The sequence below is a fragment of the Melospiza melodia genome, chromosome 5 (genome assembly GCF_035770615.1).
Source record: "Melospiza melodia melodia isolate bMelMel2 chromosome 5, bMelMel2.pri, whole genome shotgun sequence".
Lineage (NCBI taxonomy): Eukaryota > Metazoa > Chordata > Aves > Passeriformes > Passerellidae > Melospiza > Melospiza melodia.
The window spans coordinates 89,252,301-89,270,326 of record NC_086198.1 but is presented as its reverse complement, the minus strand read 5'-3'; the positions used below and the strand labels follow the sequence as shown (position 1 = coordinate 89,270,326).

General features: G+C 44.9%; 1 protein-coding gene across 1 annotated transcript in view; it reads right to left on the bottom strand.

The window, feature by feature from the left end:
• The window catches only part of ATRN (attractin), a 154,266-nt gene that overhangs the window by 79,225 nt on the left and 57,015 nt on the right, over nt 1-18,026 (bottom strand). The window contains exons 10-17 of the mRNA XM_063157763.1: nt 15,924-16,078; nt 11,185-11,269; nt 9,283-9,503; nt 8,008-8,129; nt 7,355-7,493; nt 5,195-5,376; nt 2,873-3,089; nt 1,546-1,731 (exon numbers count right to left, since the gene is read on the bottom strand). Coding sequence (XP_063013833.1) covers nt 1,546-1,731; nt 2,873-3,089; nt 5,195-5,376; nt 7,355-7,493; nt 8,008-8,129; nt 9,283-9,503; nt 11,185-11,269; nt 15,924-16,078 — 1,307 coding nt within the window. The remainder of the gene's footprint in view (nt 1-1,545; nt 1,732-2,872; nt 3,090-5,194; nt 5,377-7,354; nt 7,494-8,007; nt 8,130-9,282; nt 9,504-11,184; nt 11,270-15,923; nt 16,079-18,026) is intronic.

The window sequence follows — 18,026 nt, the reverse complement described above, 5'->3', positions numbered from 1 at the left end:
CCAAAATATTTATCTCATCAAATCTAGAAATATTTATTCTGATATGCACAGCAACATGTTCATTCATATCAGCATATTTATTCTAGAATCTAAGATGACTATTAACAAAGGCTCCAATAGTCAATGAGTTACAAAACAGCACAACACACACACAGGTTTTTCGAACCATTACACACCACCTTCTAACACTAGAGGTTAATGTTCCCTCTACAAAACATCTCTGATTTATTTAAAATAGATAGGATGATCAAATGAGCCATCTGGAGGCAAAGGCTAAAAACCAGCCAGTTTAGTCACTTGGAGCCTCTTCCTACCACATTTCAGTATCACATGCTATTATTTCAACTATTTAGCTGAGGCAAAAAGCATAGAATACAAATAGGAAAATAAAATTCCACCCTTTAGCCCCTCCTTTCTCTAATGGGATTGGATTTTAGGGGTGATGAACTCTTAACATACTAAAACTTTTTATATTTCTTTCCCTAGACCATCTTGAAAAATATTTTCTGGATTCTTGGTGTTGCAAGATAAGCAGACTTTCTATTTTGATGTTTAAATAGACAATATTTGCCTTCAAAAAGAAAAAAAAGTTTGTTTTCCATTATTTTAGCTTACTCATCTCCTGCCTGATGCTTCCTCCAACTTTTGACCTCTGGCAATATGGGAAGTTCATACTTTCATGTTCCTTAAATTCATTTTCTTCATCTCTTATTTTGCAACATTTTGAGCTACTTGTGATGCCCCTGCTCACACCCAGCTCCTAACGAATTCAACATAAATAAAATAATTCCTACATCTTCACTTTTTTAAAACTTAAAACTTTGTTTTAAGTTTTTAGGCCCTTTTACTCCACTTTGAAAGGAAAACACACTATTCAAAAGTCCCATGAAGCTTTTGCAGTTTGCTCTCATCTACCTAAAAGGGGCAAAAAAGTAAATAATTTCTTTAAAATGAGGTAGGAATTCCTACTACAGTCTGTAAGTAGACAATACTTCAGAATAAAACACTTGTGTAAACCCTGATTTGGATTTGAAAATCAGGCAATTGCAGAATGTTTTGGGTTGGAAAGAGGCGGCGTTGTTCCACGCCCTGCCATGGGCAGGAGCCTCTGGCTGGAGCAGGGTACTCCAAGGCCCATTCAGCCTGGCCTCATCCCCAGCATCCTGGGAATGTCCAGCACACCTCTCAGGGCTCTCCGTGGGCAGGAGCCTCTGGCTGGAGCAGGGTGCTCCAAGGCCCACCCAGCCTGGCCTCATCCCCATCATCCCAGTGATGTCCAGCACACCTCTCAGGGCTCTCCGTGGGCAGGAGCCTCTGGCTGGAGCAGGGTGCTCCAAGGCCCACCCAGCCTGGCCTCATCCCCATCATCCCAGTGATGTCCAGCACACCCCTCAGGGCTCTCCGTGGGCAGGAGCCTCTGGGTGTAGCAGGGTGCTCCAAGGCCCACCCAGCCTGGCCTTGTTCCCTCCATCCTGGGAATGTCCAGCACACCCCTCAGGGCTCTCCACGGCCTGTCCCCCACCCCAGCCCAGCACCATGACTCACGGGGACAGCTGCTCATGGTGTACCACTCCATGCACTGCCCGTAGGGGAAGGAGGCCACGTAGGCGTTGGAGTCCACGCACTGCTGCATGTTGCTGCACCACATGCACTCGGAGCTGCCGCTGGTGCACTCGGCGCAGGCGGCGCGCAGCGCGCACGGCGTGCGGCACTGCTTGGCGCTGTGGTTGGCTGTGGGGAGGACAACATCAGAGCTCTGCCAGGAACAACCGTGCCCTGCTCCCGCTGGGAATGGACCTAGGGACCATCCCATCCCAGCCCAGCCCTGCCATGGCAGGGACACCTCCCTCTGCCCCACCAGGGTGCTCCCAGCCCAGTGTCCAGCCTGGCCAGGGCATTGCCAGGGATCCAGGGGCAGCCACAGCTGCTCTGGGCATGGAGCAGTGGTCTCTTTTTCTCTGCAGTTCTGCTGATGCATTCCTTAGTTACCCTCCCCAGCAAAGTGCAGGGCAGAGCCCTGTTTTACATGAGCTCACAGGCACATGCTTTAAGTGATTAGATCAGTTCCAGACATCAAACAAGCACTGAACTAACTCAGCAGTTTGTACTCCGAGCCAATGCTTTAAGTTTTGCTTCAAGTGACTGTTCTCAGACCATAAAAGCCAGCACAAAGCTTAAACCCAAGTGCTGCAAGTGAAAACATACAGAATTTGAGATCAGGTTCCACATTCAGGATTCGCATCCTGCTCTTCCACAAAGAATGATTTCAACTGCTGCAGTGTACTTAATTTTTTCTTTTAATCAACCAACTTCCCTAACACTTAAAGAGGCATTAATTGGTATTCAGAAATGATCAGCTACAATGGAGAATTAACAGACCAAGCCATCTGAAAAGATATGCAGTTTCAATAAAGCTGGAAGACTTTTCCCAAAAGCAAATATATTGTTTTTTTCAAAGTTCTCATATCTCCAAAGCGTCTTGGCCAATTAATTTCAAACTTTGATAAAATCCTCCTCTGGCTACATAGCAGGGGAGGAGAAAAAGGGGAATTCAATCAGAAAGTTACTATTAATTTTTTATTTCTTTGAAACAGGAGAATGCTGCATACCATAATTACCCTAAATGTCACGTGTAGGTATGCAATTAAGAAAAAAAAAAATTAAAATAATGTACTTCAAATATTTTACAGTTAACAGCGTAAATAGTGAGCTATTTTTAAAATTTCTATTTCCTGCATGAAATACATACACAAGACTCTTGTTCAGAAGTAATTTTCTTTGGCAAAGTCATAATGCAGCTGGTTTAAAATGTAACAAATTGCATTCTCTTTACCTTCCAGGAAATATAAATCAAGCAGACAGCTGCTGTTACCTGGCCGTTCACAGACAGTGCCGTTGACCTCATTGATACATGTTGCTGCCTTCAACCCCTGGTGGGAAGGCTCAGCTAAATATCCACAAAATCCAGCATCACTGGGTTCATCGGGAAGCCACTGGACCAGGGTGTTGGTGAAGGGGGACATGTCTTCCCAGCACCAATAGGAGACATTGATTTTCCTCAGTCCAACCCATGGAGTCAAAGTTTTGGGCTAGAAATAAAGAAGCAGGTCAAATCTAAAGTAGTGTTGCTGGACACAAAATTCATAATATAAAGATCCTATAAGACAACTATTTCTAGTGGCAATTTATTTTTGGCACACTTTCATTTTGGGGAGGAGCATTTGAGCTCTGTTGATATAATACATGGTTTTACTGCTAAAATAAGTAAACATCACCTACTTCAAACCGATTTTATGCACTTTTATACCCTAGAGCTGCAGCTTCCAACAACAACAGGGTTACAAAGCATATCATGCTAACACCAACATATTTTATTGTTATTACTAAACATCTACACACAGTTTACTTGAAAAAGGAGCAACTGCAAAGCAGAGTCTCCCCCAGCACAGCCACCAGTGCTTCCAGCCCCAGTGTCCAGTCTGGCCTTGGGCACTGCCAGAGATCCAGGGGCAGCCACAGCAAATCTGGGCACCACATGCCAGGGCCTGCCCTCACAGGGAACAATTCCCTGCCCTCACAGGGAACAATTCCCAATTCCCAATCTCCCATCCATCCCTGCCCTCTGGCAGTGGGAGCCATTCCCTGGCTCCTGTCCCTCCATCCCTTGTCCCCAGTCCCTCTGCAGCTCTCCTGGAGCCCCTGCAGGCCCTGCCAGGGGCTCTGAGCTCTGCCTGGAGCCTTCCCTTCTCCAGGGGAACATTCCCAGCCCTGCCAGCCTGGCTCCAGAGCAGAGGGGCTCCAGCCCTGCAGCAGCTCCGGGGCCTCCTCTGGGCTCTCTGCAGCAGCTCCACGTCCTCCTGCTGTTGGCCCCAGGGCTGGGGCAGCTCTGCAGGTGGGCTCTCACCTGAGGGAGGGGCACAGGGACAGAGTCCCCCCTCCCCTGCTGGGATCACCTCAGGATACACTTTCCCACCTTATAAGCATTCTATCCTAATATCCATTAAAACAGGCTCCTAGTCTCTTTAGGCTCACTTTTCAAAGGACTCTGTAGGTGGAAAAAGAACCCTGTAAATTAACAATTCCTTTTTACACTGTGTAAAGATTTAAACACTATGAGGGAAGGGCTACCATGTGTCTTCAGGAATTGACTCTACAGTCAGCTACTGGAATATCCAGAAACACCTGGAGCTGTCAGAATCATGTATTTTTTACAGTATCCCAGGCTTGGCTTCCTCATTCTACAAAAGATTTAATGAACAATCTTGCTTAAACTGCACCCTACCTTTCCTTGGCTAAATTGACTCCCCTCTAAAACACTGTAAATGTTGAAATTCCACTTTAAAATTACAAAGGGTATCAAGGCAGGGAATGTTCTTGTTTTAACAGGGGAATATTTGTCTTAAGTACTGAAGCATGTTCTCTCTTGAAAAAAAGCAATCCTATTGCCTCCAACCTCATTTTTCCTAGAGAGAATTCCCCCCACAGTGGCCTCTGGGACCCAGGAGTTGTTATTCTGATGCGCCATCAGGCCACAGCAGCTTTCCAGGCAAATCCAGCATTTTAGAAAAGATGCACAGCATCATTCTTTGTTAGGGCTGTAGCACCACCTACACAACCTGCCCTGAACACCTCCCTTCTTCACCTAGGGACTGGAAAAAATATGTATTTCTTTCACTGATGCATGAAGAGAGAAAAATTCCAATTCACTTCTCCCTGGGGCTGACAAAAAAGCACCTGCCACTAAATGACACCCAAATAACGCCCAATAAGCCAAGCAGCTCTGTGGAGTGAGAAGGTGACATTTTAAACAGCAGCTTCTCTGAGTGCAGTAAATAACACTTTACATTAAACACCTCCAGTGCCCCAAAGGGGCTTTTATTTATCAAATATTGTGCACAGACCAGCAGAGGGCTCCTGCTGCAGTCCAGTATTCCACCTGGGAAATGCAGGTGTGATTTCAGCACAGAAAGTGATCCCTGTAAGGAACTGTGCATGTTTATGTTTATCCTTTCCATTTACATTCTCTACAATTTCAGCTCAGAAGCACCCAGAGGGTACACTTAATTTCAAAAGAAAATCAGTTGGTTTTGGTTAAGAGGCATTTCCATTGTGTACAGAGCACACAATACTCCAGCAAGGACTTCTCCACAGCCACAGCTTTATAACGCAAGGGACGGACAAGAGAGGCACTCACTGAAGACTGAATCTTCTGCAGCTCCTTCAGAACAAATTCCACCTTCTTCTGGGTAGTGAGAGAAGCCAGTAAAGCACCGTTGGACCTACAGGACAGTTTGGCATGATCATAGTTCTCCTTGGCGTTGGTGATCCTCAGGCAGGAGTTGCCAACCAAATGCCAGTTTGTTCCGCAGATGTTTTCTGGGGGACAAGGAGGGGAAAGAAACTAAACCCAGAGACAAAGGTGACCTTCCCAACAATCAAGGTAGTGAAAAAACCATTAAAAAACATAAGCCCAGGTGGGAAAGGAGCCAGTGGCCCCCGGGCTGTGCCAGCTCTGTGTTGCCAGCAGGGCCAGGGCAGTGCCACAGTGTCCCTGTGCTGGCACTGCCGGGGCACCTCCAGTGCTGGGGCAGCTCTGGAGAGCCCTGGAGGGGCTGGAGCGTGGCCAGGGCAGGGACAGAGCTGGGAAGGGGCTGCAGAATCCCTGAGGGAGCTGGGCAGGGGCTGCAGAATCCCTGAAGGAGCTGGGCAGGGGCTGCAGAATCCCTGAGGGAGCTGGGCAGGGGCTCAGCCTGGAGCAAAGGAGGCTCAGGGAGCCCTTGTGGCTCTGCACAGCTCCTGCCAGGAGGGCACAGCTGGGGGGTCGGGCTCTGCTCCCAGGGAGGAGGGGAAACGCCCTTAACTTGTTCCAGGAGAGGATTAGGTTGTGTAACAGGGAAAATTTCTTCCCTGGATTTGTTGCCAAGCATTGGAAGAGGCCGCCCAGGTCAGTGGTGGAGTCCCCACCCCTGGAAGTGTTCAGAAAATGAGCAGACATGGCCCTTAGTGCTGTGGCTTAGGGCTATGGTGAGGCTGGGGCAGAGGTTGATGATGATGATCTTGGAGGTATTTTCCAGCCTTAATGATTCTATGACCCCTACCACTAAGAAATACCCACAGCCCCATCCCAAGGCAGTATGACTTAGAGGTGTGCTGAGAAGTGTTGATACATAACAATATCAGAGGAGAAGGAAATCTGTTCAGGGGAGCTGAAGTCTGACATCAGCATTCGTACGTAATCAAAGCACCTATTACAATGTTGTACAGTAAAACTGTTGTAGGAGAAAGAGGGGGAAAAAACTGAATTTGTATTTTGTTGATGTCTTAAAGACACCTACTCACCCGCACTTGTCAGGGGACCTTTTGGCAGGAGAGGGTTGTTGTACTAATCCTGTCCACAGCACCAACTTCCAGGATTAATCCCTGCTTCAACTGGAGCACAACCTCACTACTGAAGAACTTCTTACACTTTGTGATTAATTATTTCCCTTGCAGAAAAAAACCTGATGGGCATTTCCAATGTGAATTCAAACATAACAGATGGAAAAGCTCTCAGGTGTCAATTTTTCAGATGATCTTTTTACACATATGATCAGATCATCCCCTTTTCTATATCAAATAAAACAGGCTCCTAAAAGATGTTTTTCTCACTTTCAAAGATGAGATGTTTTTCTCTTCTTTAAAGTCTCCTCTTTTTTAAACTGCTGCAGACTGGCAAACACCAGACCTGGACATGTCCAGACCTACCCTGTCCTAGGGGAAGCCTTTCCACATCCACTAAAATGTCCTGTCTCATGGGTTTTCTCCCCTTTCTCTATATTTTATTACCTACAAATGTTAATCACTGAAGATCCCGTATTTCTCTCCCAGTCATTGGGATAAAAAAAAAATTACCGCAAGGGATAATAACCAACTCCTGTAAGCTCCACTGGAAGCACTCTAATAGGAGAATTTTCCTTAAACACTTCAGGTCTTACTTGCCTCATTTGTCCAGTATGTGCCATTATGCTTTTGCACAATTTTAGTTTCTAAATTAAATAGCATGCATTATTAAATCTAATATCTTGCAGAAGCCTATTATCAACAGCTTTTATCAAATGAAAAGGGAGAGATGACATAGAGCCTAATAATTATACGAGTGATCATAGTCCTCTTCAGACAACTGGGAATGAAAAATATTCCAGCAGACCTGCTGGATTTACTACAAATTAAATGTCATACCAAAGCTGCTATGATTAAACAGCACTATTTGCTCCATCTTAACACTAAAAACTACAGATCTGGGGTTAAAACCAACAAAAATTTTTAAAAACTTGCAACAACTTTTGGAGTGAGTTAATTTGGTACTAGTACCTACCTGGCAAAGCAATGCACTCCTGATTCCTGGGTTCCCACTGACAGTTTTGATCCATGGCACAGCTTTTACAACTTGTCTTTTTGTTACAGTAATAGGCAGGATTATCCTTAGGACAATTCTCATAGATAGTAACAGGAACCTAAAATAAATAGCACAGGTGAGACTTTTTGTGATATCCAGCCATGTGGGTTTATAACAGCCATGATTACAATACTAATATCACAGTCCAGCTCTACAAGGCAATTTATATATCCAAAAGCTGTGGAACTGGGCACAGCCTGGACTGGTTTTCCAAGATATTCCCCCAAAACACTGCCTGACATGTTTTCTGTACTAAAGCTTTTACAAGAGGGCTATTTTGTTTTTTCTAGGGGAAGCCCTATTGATATCAAACCCAAAATGTGATTAATGAATAATCAAATCACGGCAAAACCTCCAACTCTTCCCCTGCCCACAGCATTCCTCCTAAATTCATTGTAAAATACCATGCAAAACCCTTGGATCAAATTGAAAAAATTCAAACATGTAGCACTTTTGAGCTAGATATGCACTGGGAATAACAAAACAGGGATCATAACACTGACAGATGGAAATGTGGACATTTGCTATTCCAAAGGGTAAATTTAAACGAGGGAAGTGTTAAGAGCCATTACCTGTTCCTCTGTGCAGTTGTTGTGTGCTGGGATACACTGGTCAGAACACCACTGACAGCTGTTTGTGTTGGCTGTGCAGCTGTAGCAGTCTGTAATCTGATCACATTTTTCATTGTCTACAGCTATTAAAGAAAAAAACCTGCATGACCAAAAACAGGCATTTCCTGACAGAGCTCTAAGAACTTGATTATTTACAGCAAAAGACACAACCAAATAGCAGTGCCTGCAGATTTTCTGTTAGCAACTAAAATCAGGTACTTTCATGTATTTGAACTGATAGAAGATTGCTTTTATTTACAGCAGCAATCATTTTTAGTGCCCAAGGAGCCCTAAAACACACCACCAGAAAATAATGCACCAAGACATGGAAGCACAGGTTAATGCCCAGGGAAGTGATGCCAGAGGATATCCACAGGGACAGTGGCCATCCCCCAGCACAGGCCCATCTTCCTGCAAGCCTGGCTTTCAAGTGGAGCATTTTCATGTGAAGCTCAAACTTTTCATTCATCTTTCCAATTATTTATTGCCTGTGTTTTGTGAAAATTTACTGTGCATTGGGAGCCCAGCAAGGCAATGTCCCCTTACATCAGTTTCTATTAAATAATTAAAGGCTGCACATCTGTTACAGGATCAAGGGCTGTATAATGACTGTATCAGGATAAAGTTGTTTAAAATTATCCTAAGGGGAAACACAGGAATCAGATATTAAAACATTAATTGATTTTATCTGCCTCTATACATAGAATCATAGAATCCCAGAATGGTTTGGGTTGGAAGGGACCTTAAAGATCATCTGGGACCAATCCCCTGCCAAAAAAACAAAGTAACTTTTCCTAAAGCAGTATCCCTGCTGTCTCTTTTGAAGAGTACAGGATAACTCCATCAGATCCAGATGCCCTTCCTTGCCCCATGGTGCTCTTCAGCCAATTCTTGGCTCTCACAAAGTCAATTGTTGGAGCAAACATTTACAGAATGATGGTCCAGGCCTGGTTCTTGGCTGGTGATGCTTGTTAGGGATAGAAAAGTAAGTACAAGCAGCAGGGTAGGAAAAAGCTCTCATGAACAAGCAGCTTCAGGAGCAGGAGATAGAAACACTTCCACATCTCCATGACCTCTGGCCAGAGGAAGGGCTGCCAGGACACATGGAAGCCCAACCACAGCCCCCCGTGTAAAACCTGACCTTGGAATGGCACACAATTAACACAGGAGGAGTTTGGAAGGAGAAAAAGCCTGCCCACCTTCCAGAAAAGGGAACAGAAAGAAGGAGACACCTACCTGGCTTGGGAGGACAGTCTTCCAAGACCTTTTGCTGCTGCGCCAGTGTTGCCTTTTCCCAGGGGATGCAGCGGGGAGGGCGCAGAGCCCACACACACCTGACCCCGGGGCCAGCCCCCAGGCAGGACGACTCGTTGCCAAAAGCCTCACATCTCTCAGGTGTGAACTTCAGGATGTCACTCAGGAGGAGGCTGTTGAAGCCTCCAAACACATACATGGTGCTGGACAACATGGAAGCAAAGAGAGAAAAGCTCACAGCTGTTTTCATGGACAGAGCACTGCTCCAGTAAATGGGATTTAAGGTCTGAGAAAGTGTTTTATTACGTGCCAGCATATATAAATCCAAATAAATAGCTCTTGGTTAAGGGAGGCACTAAAGAAAAGGTCAGACAAATTTCACTGTTTCGGAGAAGCCAGAGAGACTCAACACAGAGTCAAAGCTACTCAAGGTCATCAAACTATCTCCCCCTCCAGCCAAAACTTTGAGGGGACCTGATCAACACGATTATACATAAAATGCTGAAAAATGTGGGATCCCCTTGTAATCCACACTGGCAAGACACAGAGGAAGGATAAAAATTGGGGAGATTCTACCACAGCATTACACCAGAGTTCAGAAACTGTGACAAAACAATTTGTTGCTGTCACTCTCTCTGCTCCTCTGTAAGAAAACCACACTTGGCGTGTCTGGTAACAACTAAGCAGAGTCACTGTGTCAACTAAAAAACCCAAAACAACCCCCATACCAATAATTTGTATGGAGAGGAGTGGGAGATTTCAAACCTCCTACAGTATCCCAGCTGCACCAGAAAAAACACTAAATTTTAACAGTTACACAAAAACATTACACAAAAATTCTCTGTGCATCTGTGTCTGTCAGTGCACCTTTAAAAATATGGTGAAGAAGGGCCAAGGCAGCTGAAAAGAGAAGTTCTGGTTAAACCTTAAGTAGTTGTATTATGATTTTCATTCTATTTTAGAACTCCTATGAAATAAATTTCTCAAACTTGGTTGCACTGATCCAATAACAGCTGTTCATCTGGAAGCAGGGATATCACTACAGTCTGTAAGGCCCAACAGCCAAAATCTCACCTAAGATTTCACCCAAATACTGAACATCATGTGCCTGAGCAAGAGCAGCCCCACAGGAAAAGGTGTGTAAAGTGAAACACAGACAAATTTTAAAAAGCATGAGGGAAATTCAGATTTGGAAATAAATGTTGTCAGTGCAGCTAAGAAAGAGGTGTGAAATACATTGAAATGCACAATTATTAAAAAACTAAAAAATAGAAATATATATAAAAATAATGACAAAAAATCAAATTATTGAAAAAACTAAGTGAGCTGGGACAGTTTAGCCCAGTACAGAAGGGCTGATAGGAACAGTTGAATACTAAAGGCATTACAAGAGTGAAGATCTGAAAACTTTCAGGGACTCACAGAATGGTTTGGGTGGGAAGGAACCTTAAATCCCACCTCTTTCCACTCCCTGTCATGGGCAGGGACACCTTCCACTAAGCCAGGCTGCTCCATACCCCATCCAATCTGGTCTGGGACCCTTCCAGGGATGGGGCAGCCCAAAGGGAACAAGGGGGTTTGTGCCAAACCCTCAGCCTGTGCTGCAGCTCCTCATCCACTGGTGCCCATCCCCTACAGAACACCTGTGCCCAAAGCCCCAGAACACCTGTGCCCTCACCTGTTGTAGAGCACAGCAGTGCCCATTCCCTACAGAACACCTGTGCCCTCACCTGTTGTAGAGCACAGCAGTGCCCATTCCTACAGAACACCTGTGCCCTCACCTGTTGTAGAGCACAGCAGTGCCCATTCCCTACAGAACACCTGTGCCCTCACCTGTTGTAGAGCACAGCAGTGCCCATTCCTACAGAACACCTGTGCCCTCACCTGTTGTACAGCACAGCAGAGTGCCCAAACCTGTTGACATCGTGGTGCAGAGCCGGGCGAGGCAGCACAGACCATCGATCACAGGCTGCAAGTGAAAAAAGCCATTTCAGAAATGTTTCTCTGGACAATGAAAAGACAATTCACAAAACAGTTTCTTCCTGAGAGATCCCCAGGCACCTGAGATCCTTCAGCAAAGGCCCCGAGGGGCTGGACAGGCCCTGGCCCTGCCCAGGGCAGGAACAGAGCTGGGAAGGGGCTGCACAATCCCTGAGGGAGCTGGGCATGGGCTGCACAATCCCTGAGAGAGCTGGGCAGGGGCTGCACAATCCCTGAGGGAGCTGGGAAGGGGCTGCAGAATCCCTGAGGGAGCTGGGCAGGGGCTGCACAATCCCTGAGGGAGCTGGGCAGGGGCTGCAGAATCCCTGAGGGAGCTGGGAAGGGGCTGCACAATCCCTGAGGGAGCTGGGCAGGGGCTGCAGAATCCCCGAGGGAGCTGGGCAGGGGCTGCACAATCCCTGAGGGAGCTGGGAAGGGGCTGCACAATCCCTGAGGGAGCTGGGCAGGGGCTGCACAATCCCTGAGGGAGCTGGGAAGGGGCTGCACAATCCCTGAGGGAGCTGGGCAGGGGCTGCAGAATCCCCGAGGGAGCTGGGCAGGGGCTGCACAATCCCTGAGGGAGCTGGGCAGGGGCTCAGCCTGGAGCAAAGGAGGCTCAGGGGGCCCTTGTGGCTCTGCACAGCTCCTGCCAGGAGGGCACAGCCGGGGGGGTCGGGCTCTGCTCCAGGGAACAGGACAAGAAGAAACTGTTTTTTCCTCCTTTACTAGTAGGATTTTTCACCATGTAACAAGTTCTGGTTTTATCTGTTTATACATGAATTATTTGTAGTTTTGCCCCAAACCAGTATCACTGAGAACAGAGGCTTATCTTTTTTTCACTTTTTCCATTGCCATTATGTTCCTAGAGGGCAGATATCCATGTTTTTAAAAATATTTTTCACTCATCATAGCTTAAAGATTTGTGGCTGTTTTCCTCTTTTAATACAATGTTAGATTATTCCATCTTTTTCTATTAGCATAAAATTTGTAAGTTCTGCTTCATTTTTCACTTGGTTTCTCAGGTAATTTTTTTCTTTGGGCAGCATGGTAGAAAAAAAAACAAATTAAGAAACATCTAACCCACTGAGCAAAGGAACAGAAGTAGGAAAAGTCAGTCCAATTCATAACACTTAAACTTCATAAAGGGAATGGATCACCTTGGGGGCCAATATCCCAGAGGCACTTGGATGCAATTTATGCAATTAAGACAGAAAAGTCAATCTTCTGTAAAGATCTACAGGGCCCTCAAATACTCCTAAGACTCTTTAATATGAGATAGAACCATTGAGTAGTGGTGTGACCCTCTGGAAAAAAAAAGCCCACAAACCAAACTAGTCCATGGATAAACTGAAAGGGCAAAAAACCCCAAAGTTTTATTTTTTTACTAAATTTAATTGGAGAATTTTTGGATAAATCAACAGATGCAGAGCAATTTTGTTCAAGAATGCTGATAAAAAAAAGACAGAAGACAAAGATTTAGTACTTTGATAAATTGTGAATTTGGAATTCATTTTTACATGTCATTTGCTCCATCTTCAAAGAATTTAACCTAACCCAGCACCACTTCCAAGCTAAATATGACAGTTCCAATTTTTAATAGAAGACTTCAGAAAAATTGGACAGCAATTTGCAACTTTTCAGCCATCAAGTTGTGTGTTATGTGAGGCCAAGAATAATGTTTTTCTAGATCAATAGAAGGCCTGGAATATTTTGGTTTCTAAGCTTCTTTGCCATTTTTAACCAGAGATCAAATATTGGAGAAACCAAGTAATTCTGAGACTACCAAGAATCTTCTCCTTCCTGACTTAACCTAAAACTTAAAATGCTGGGATTTATGAAATACACTCTTCAAACAGAACATATCAGCTACAAAACCATCCAGCCTGTGCTTGTCATCAGAATCAGATTTTTCATGGGGTAAATAGAAAAGTTTTCGTTTCTCTTCTGTAGGGAGAAAAGATCAATTTAAAAGCAACACCTTTACCTAAGTAGCAGGTGGAGGATTAAGTGAGGCATTTTTCCACACAACGCTGCTGCAGAGCAGGAAACTTTGACAAAGGCCAGAGAGACCAATTTTGGGGATAGGAAGAGCTAATTGGCCATTTCAGTGTGCAGAAAATAGGGAAAATACTGAGAGACAGCTCTGCCCAAGTGCTCACCCAACCCAAATGTCAACAGTCCAAAGGCTTGCCCTGAGAATGGAGCATAACACATGCACACAGCTGGACTGTTATCCTGAAACCTTCCCAAACTAGGCAGCACCTGGACAATTTGAATTTAATATGCCCCAAGCTGGTCAAGTAGAGGATAAGGGACAAGAAGCAGTCAAGAATTTTTATTGCTCACCCCCAGCACACATCTCAGTGCAAGCTGTTTGCATTGCCCCACACAGAAAAAAGATTTTATGTCCTCCCAATACTCAGTGCATGTGCTCTGATTACTTGGAAATTTGAGGAGGGAAAACCAGAAAAAATTGATGATTTAAATAAAATTAGTTACCACCAAAATAAGCTTTAATAACAAAGGTTAAGGAGAAGACCTGGCTTTGAAGCATTTTTTTCAGATTGGATTTAATTCCACTTCTCCCCAGTCTTCCAACCATCACTGTGATTAATATCAATCATGATGGCTAATCATGAAGATGTAAAAAATTAGCAAACCAGGCAGAGAGTATACTATAAAAGTAGGGAATAAAGACAATTATTAAGCCTCTTCACTGAAGGCTCTCAGTATCAACTGGCCTTGCCTTGGGAACATTGAGGGTTAGATAACAGGGGAGTTATATGGGCTTACTCCCATGGAGACCAACAGGAGCATGACCAGGGTCATTAATTGCTGCACAGATCATGCATGAAGAACCACTGAAAAGGCATTTCTGCTGTGACACAAGTGATGGGCCACCACCCTAATGCCTCCCTAATCACACAGGATAAGGGAAATCATGCACAATGGCTCCTGCAATGAAGAGAACAGAAGTGGCCTAATTTCTGGAAAAGAAAACAAAAAAAGCTGCTCCTTTCAGGCTGAGAATCTCTTCTCTAAGGAATGAGGGGACTCAAGAACACCTCTCACCCACCATGTGAGGTAAAACCAATACAAGCTCCCACACATGAGTGTATATCTGGTAAGAACTGGGGACGTTGACTACATCACTCATGTCATGTAGCATGTTACCTAAACCTGAACATCACTATTGGCATATTTTGTCAAATTAATGCAATTTGTGTTTTACACCTGACAGAGGGTTCAATAGGTCAGGGCAGATAGCAGAATGCAGAAAGAAAATCTATCACAGTTGCTACCAAAGTTTAAAAAAAATCAAACTGTTTATGACTGCCACAGAATGACAAATTACTCTGGGCTGGATGGCACCTTAAAACAATCTCATTCCAGCTCTGAGCCATGGGCAGGAACACTTTCCACTAGACCAAGCTGCTCCAAGCCCCATCCAACCTCGTCAAATACCTCATTTTAACTCCTCAATTAAAAAAAAAAAATCAAAATAAGCGAAAAAAAAATCAAAATAATGCTAGCTAGGAGCACACAAAGATTCCAGAGAGATGTAGCTAGAAATCACAGGAGGCACGATGGAATGACTGCTATAACAGAAAGCAAAAGGGCACAGGGATACCAAACCCTGATGGCCCAAGTATTCTGTTGCATTTTCCTCTCACAAACCAGGAGTGAGATCTTGGTGGACAGTCACTTGGATATTTCAGGTTTACAGGACAATTTCAGGGAAGACACATTCAGGGCATTCTGAGAGCAAAATGTCAGAGTACAGAAGGGCGTTTTTCCCCAGTGTGAATTATCTGTGTATGTACCTTCTTTTATGTAATTTCACCTCTTCCTTCCTTGTTCTTCTTAGACTCTGGAATCCAAATCCACAAATAAATGCTGCCCTCTCCTGGCCACTGAAACTCAGCAAGTGCAACCTAATAACTTGGCTTTATGATTGAATAAAGCAGTGCACTGCACAGGTGGAGTTTCAGCAGGATCTAGTGCTTGTAACTGTCCTAAGAACTTGAATTTTTGACACATCATAGATTAAAACACAATCAAAAGATCAGAACAGACTTATGGCTGAGATAGCAGGACAGGAAACAGCCTCAAGTTGAGCCAGGGAAGATGTAGATTGGACATCAGGAAGTATTTTTTCATGCAAAGGGTTGCAAAACACTGGAATAAGCTGCTTAGGACAGTGATGGAGTCACCATCTCTGGAAGTGTTCATAAAAACACGTGGATGTGGCACCTGAGGACATGGTTTAGTGGTAAAAATGGTGGTGGTGCTGGGTTGCCAGTTGGACTTGGTGATCTTAAAGGTATTTTCCAACCTTAATGCTTCCATGGTTTTATGATTCTGTAACAATATGCAGTTTAAAACCTAATTTTTAATGCCCAAGGTTGTGTACAAACTGTTAACAAAGGAACTGCTGCTGTCTGTAATTAGAAATCACTGCCCCTCACGTGCTTGGAATTCTGTAGCAAGGTTATGAGCTCCTCCAGACTGCAGATCCCTGTGCCCAGCAGCATTTGGGATAACACTCCCACCATAAACCAGCATTCTGGAGACAAACTGAGGACAGCTCCTGGGGAACAGCCAAGAGTTTGGGGGTTGTCATTACTTCTGCAAGAACTTACCGATATCATAGGCCATGAAGTCGGAAGAAAAGCACTTGGCTCCGTGGCTCATGGAGGTGTCGTTGTGAGTGTTTCCTCCAAACACCAGCATGGTCCCACTCACTATCACAGCTGTGTGCAAGTAGCGGAAAAATCGGCTGTCTTTGAGAATAGTCCTTCAGAAATAAAAATGTATCTATTAATGAGACTGCTGAGTACCTGGCAAAGGCAAAACACTCCATAAATCCAAGCTGAAGAACACTTTGAGGGCGAGGATAGTATCTGACTACTTTTCCTAATGAGCTGATTAACAATTATATTCCACATTGTTCAATTCCACCTGTAATTTCATTCTCATCTTTCCACTTGCCTTGCCAATTTATAGGAGAAATATACCTATGAGAGCCTCTTTCCAAAGCTGTGGATCTTCAAATCATCAGTTCTTTCCCTAGGGATTCCCAAGTTTTCACACTTGTCTTTTGAACATAGTCAGCCTGGGAAGACTCCAATATTTTGTAGTAACTCTGCTTTTATAGCAACACAAAGAAGTCTTTCACACTGGGCAGCACCTCTGCTCACAACTAAAAATTCTATTTTAGGAGATCTATACAGCTCCTGAAAACGAAGCCCTACAGGTTAATATCTGTACAATATGCTGGCTCACCGGAGACTAAATCATGGGAAGCACTAATCAAACTCACCACCAATCTCAACTTCCATCAGTAGGACTGATGGCACTGAACACAGAGGGTCATCTTTTGGAGGATTCTCCTACTTTTCTGAGAGGATTTGTGTTGAAAGAGGGGGGACTCTGTCCCTGTGCCCCTCCCTCAGGTGAGAGCCCACCTGCAGAGCTGCCCCAGCCCTGGGGCCAACAGCAGGAGGACATGGAGCTGCTGCAGAGAGCCCAGAGGAGGCCCCGGAGCTGCTGCAGGGCTGGAGCCCCTCTGCTCTGGAGCCAGGCTGGCAGGGCTGGGAATGTTCCCCTGGAGAAGGGAAGGCTCCAGGCAGAGCTCAGAGCCCCTGGCAGGGCCTGCAGGGGCTCCAGGAGAGCTGGAGAGGGACTGGGGACAAGGCCTGCAGGGACAGGAGCCAGGGAATGGCTCCCACTGGGAAAGGGGAGATTGGGCTGGGATCTTGGCAAGGAATTGCTGGCTGGGAGGGTGGGCAGGGGCTGGGCTGGAATTGCCAGATTTGCTGTGGCTGCCCCTGGATCCCTGGAGTGTCCAAGGCCAGGTTGGACACTGGGGCTGGGTGCACCTGGGATAGCAGGAAGTGTCCCTGCCATGGCAGGGGGTGGAATCTGTTGAGTTTTAAGGTCCCTTCCACTAGGGGACATCAAGTTGAGTGCGTGATCAACACACCTGAGGGACAGGATTTGTTCCAGAGGAACCTGGAAGAGCTCAAGAAGAAGGCCCATGGGAAGCTCATGAGATTTAACAAGGAAGAGAGGGCCTAAATCACTCAAGAATAAAAGAAAGAGTCAATGACACAAAAAAAGGGCAGAGATAGAGATGAACAGACAGTCCTACACTCTCCACTTGTTCAACAGGGCTTGCCAGACTGACAAAATAAATGTGACAAAAGAAAATTGGTGCTGCAGGAGTTTGGAAGAACAATGTCACATTTCTTAAGTTTCTGCCTACTCAGCCAGATTTGTCCACTCCGTGGTTGAAGTGGAAGATCAAATTAATCCAGAGAGGAAGTGGGGTTATTTCTGTGCATACAACTGAGTGGGAAGGAGGGGGGCTGGAAATTAGTCACTCATTACCTTCCTCATCAGTACAGACTCACAAACAGATGTTGCAGAAACACAAGCTATTTTAACACCAATAAGAGATGTAGTGACTCAAATTTACATGTGTTAACCCAAAAGACAGTCAGGAGCCTTTAGAATCAACATTTAGAAAAACACAGAATTAAGGACAATGTATTTCATCTCTGTTGCTCCAGGCTGTGAAGTGTGGCTATAGCTTTTTAATAAAATTCACCTTTTGGCAGCAATAAATCACAGAAGATTTCAGCTTAAGAAATGAACATTTCAAGCAGTTACAGAGCCAGAAGAAAATAGGGTTATAATAGAAATTCTTTTACAGTCTTAACTGTAGAATGGATTATCACTCG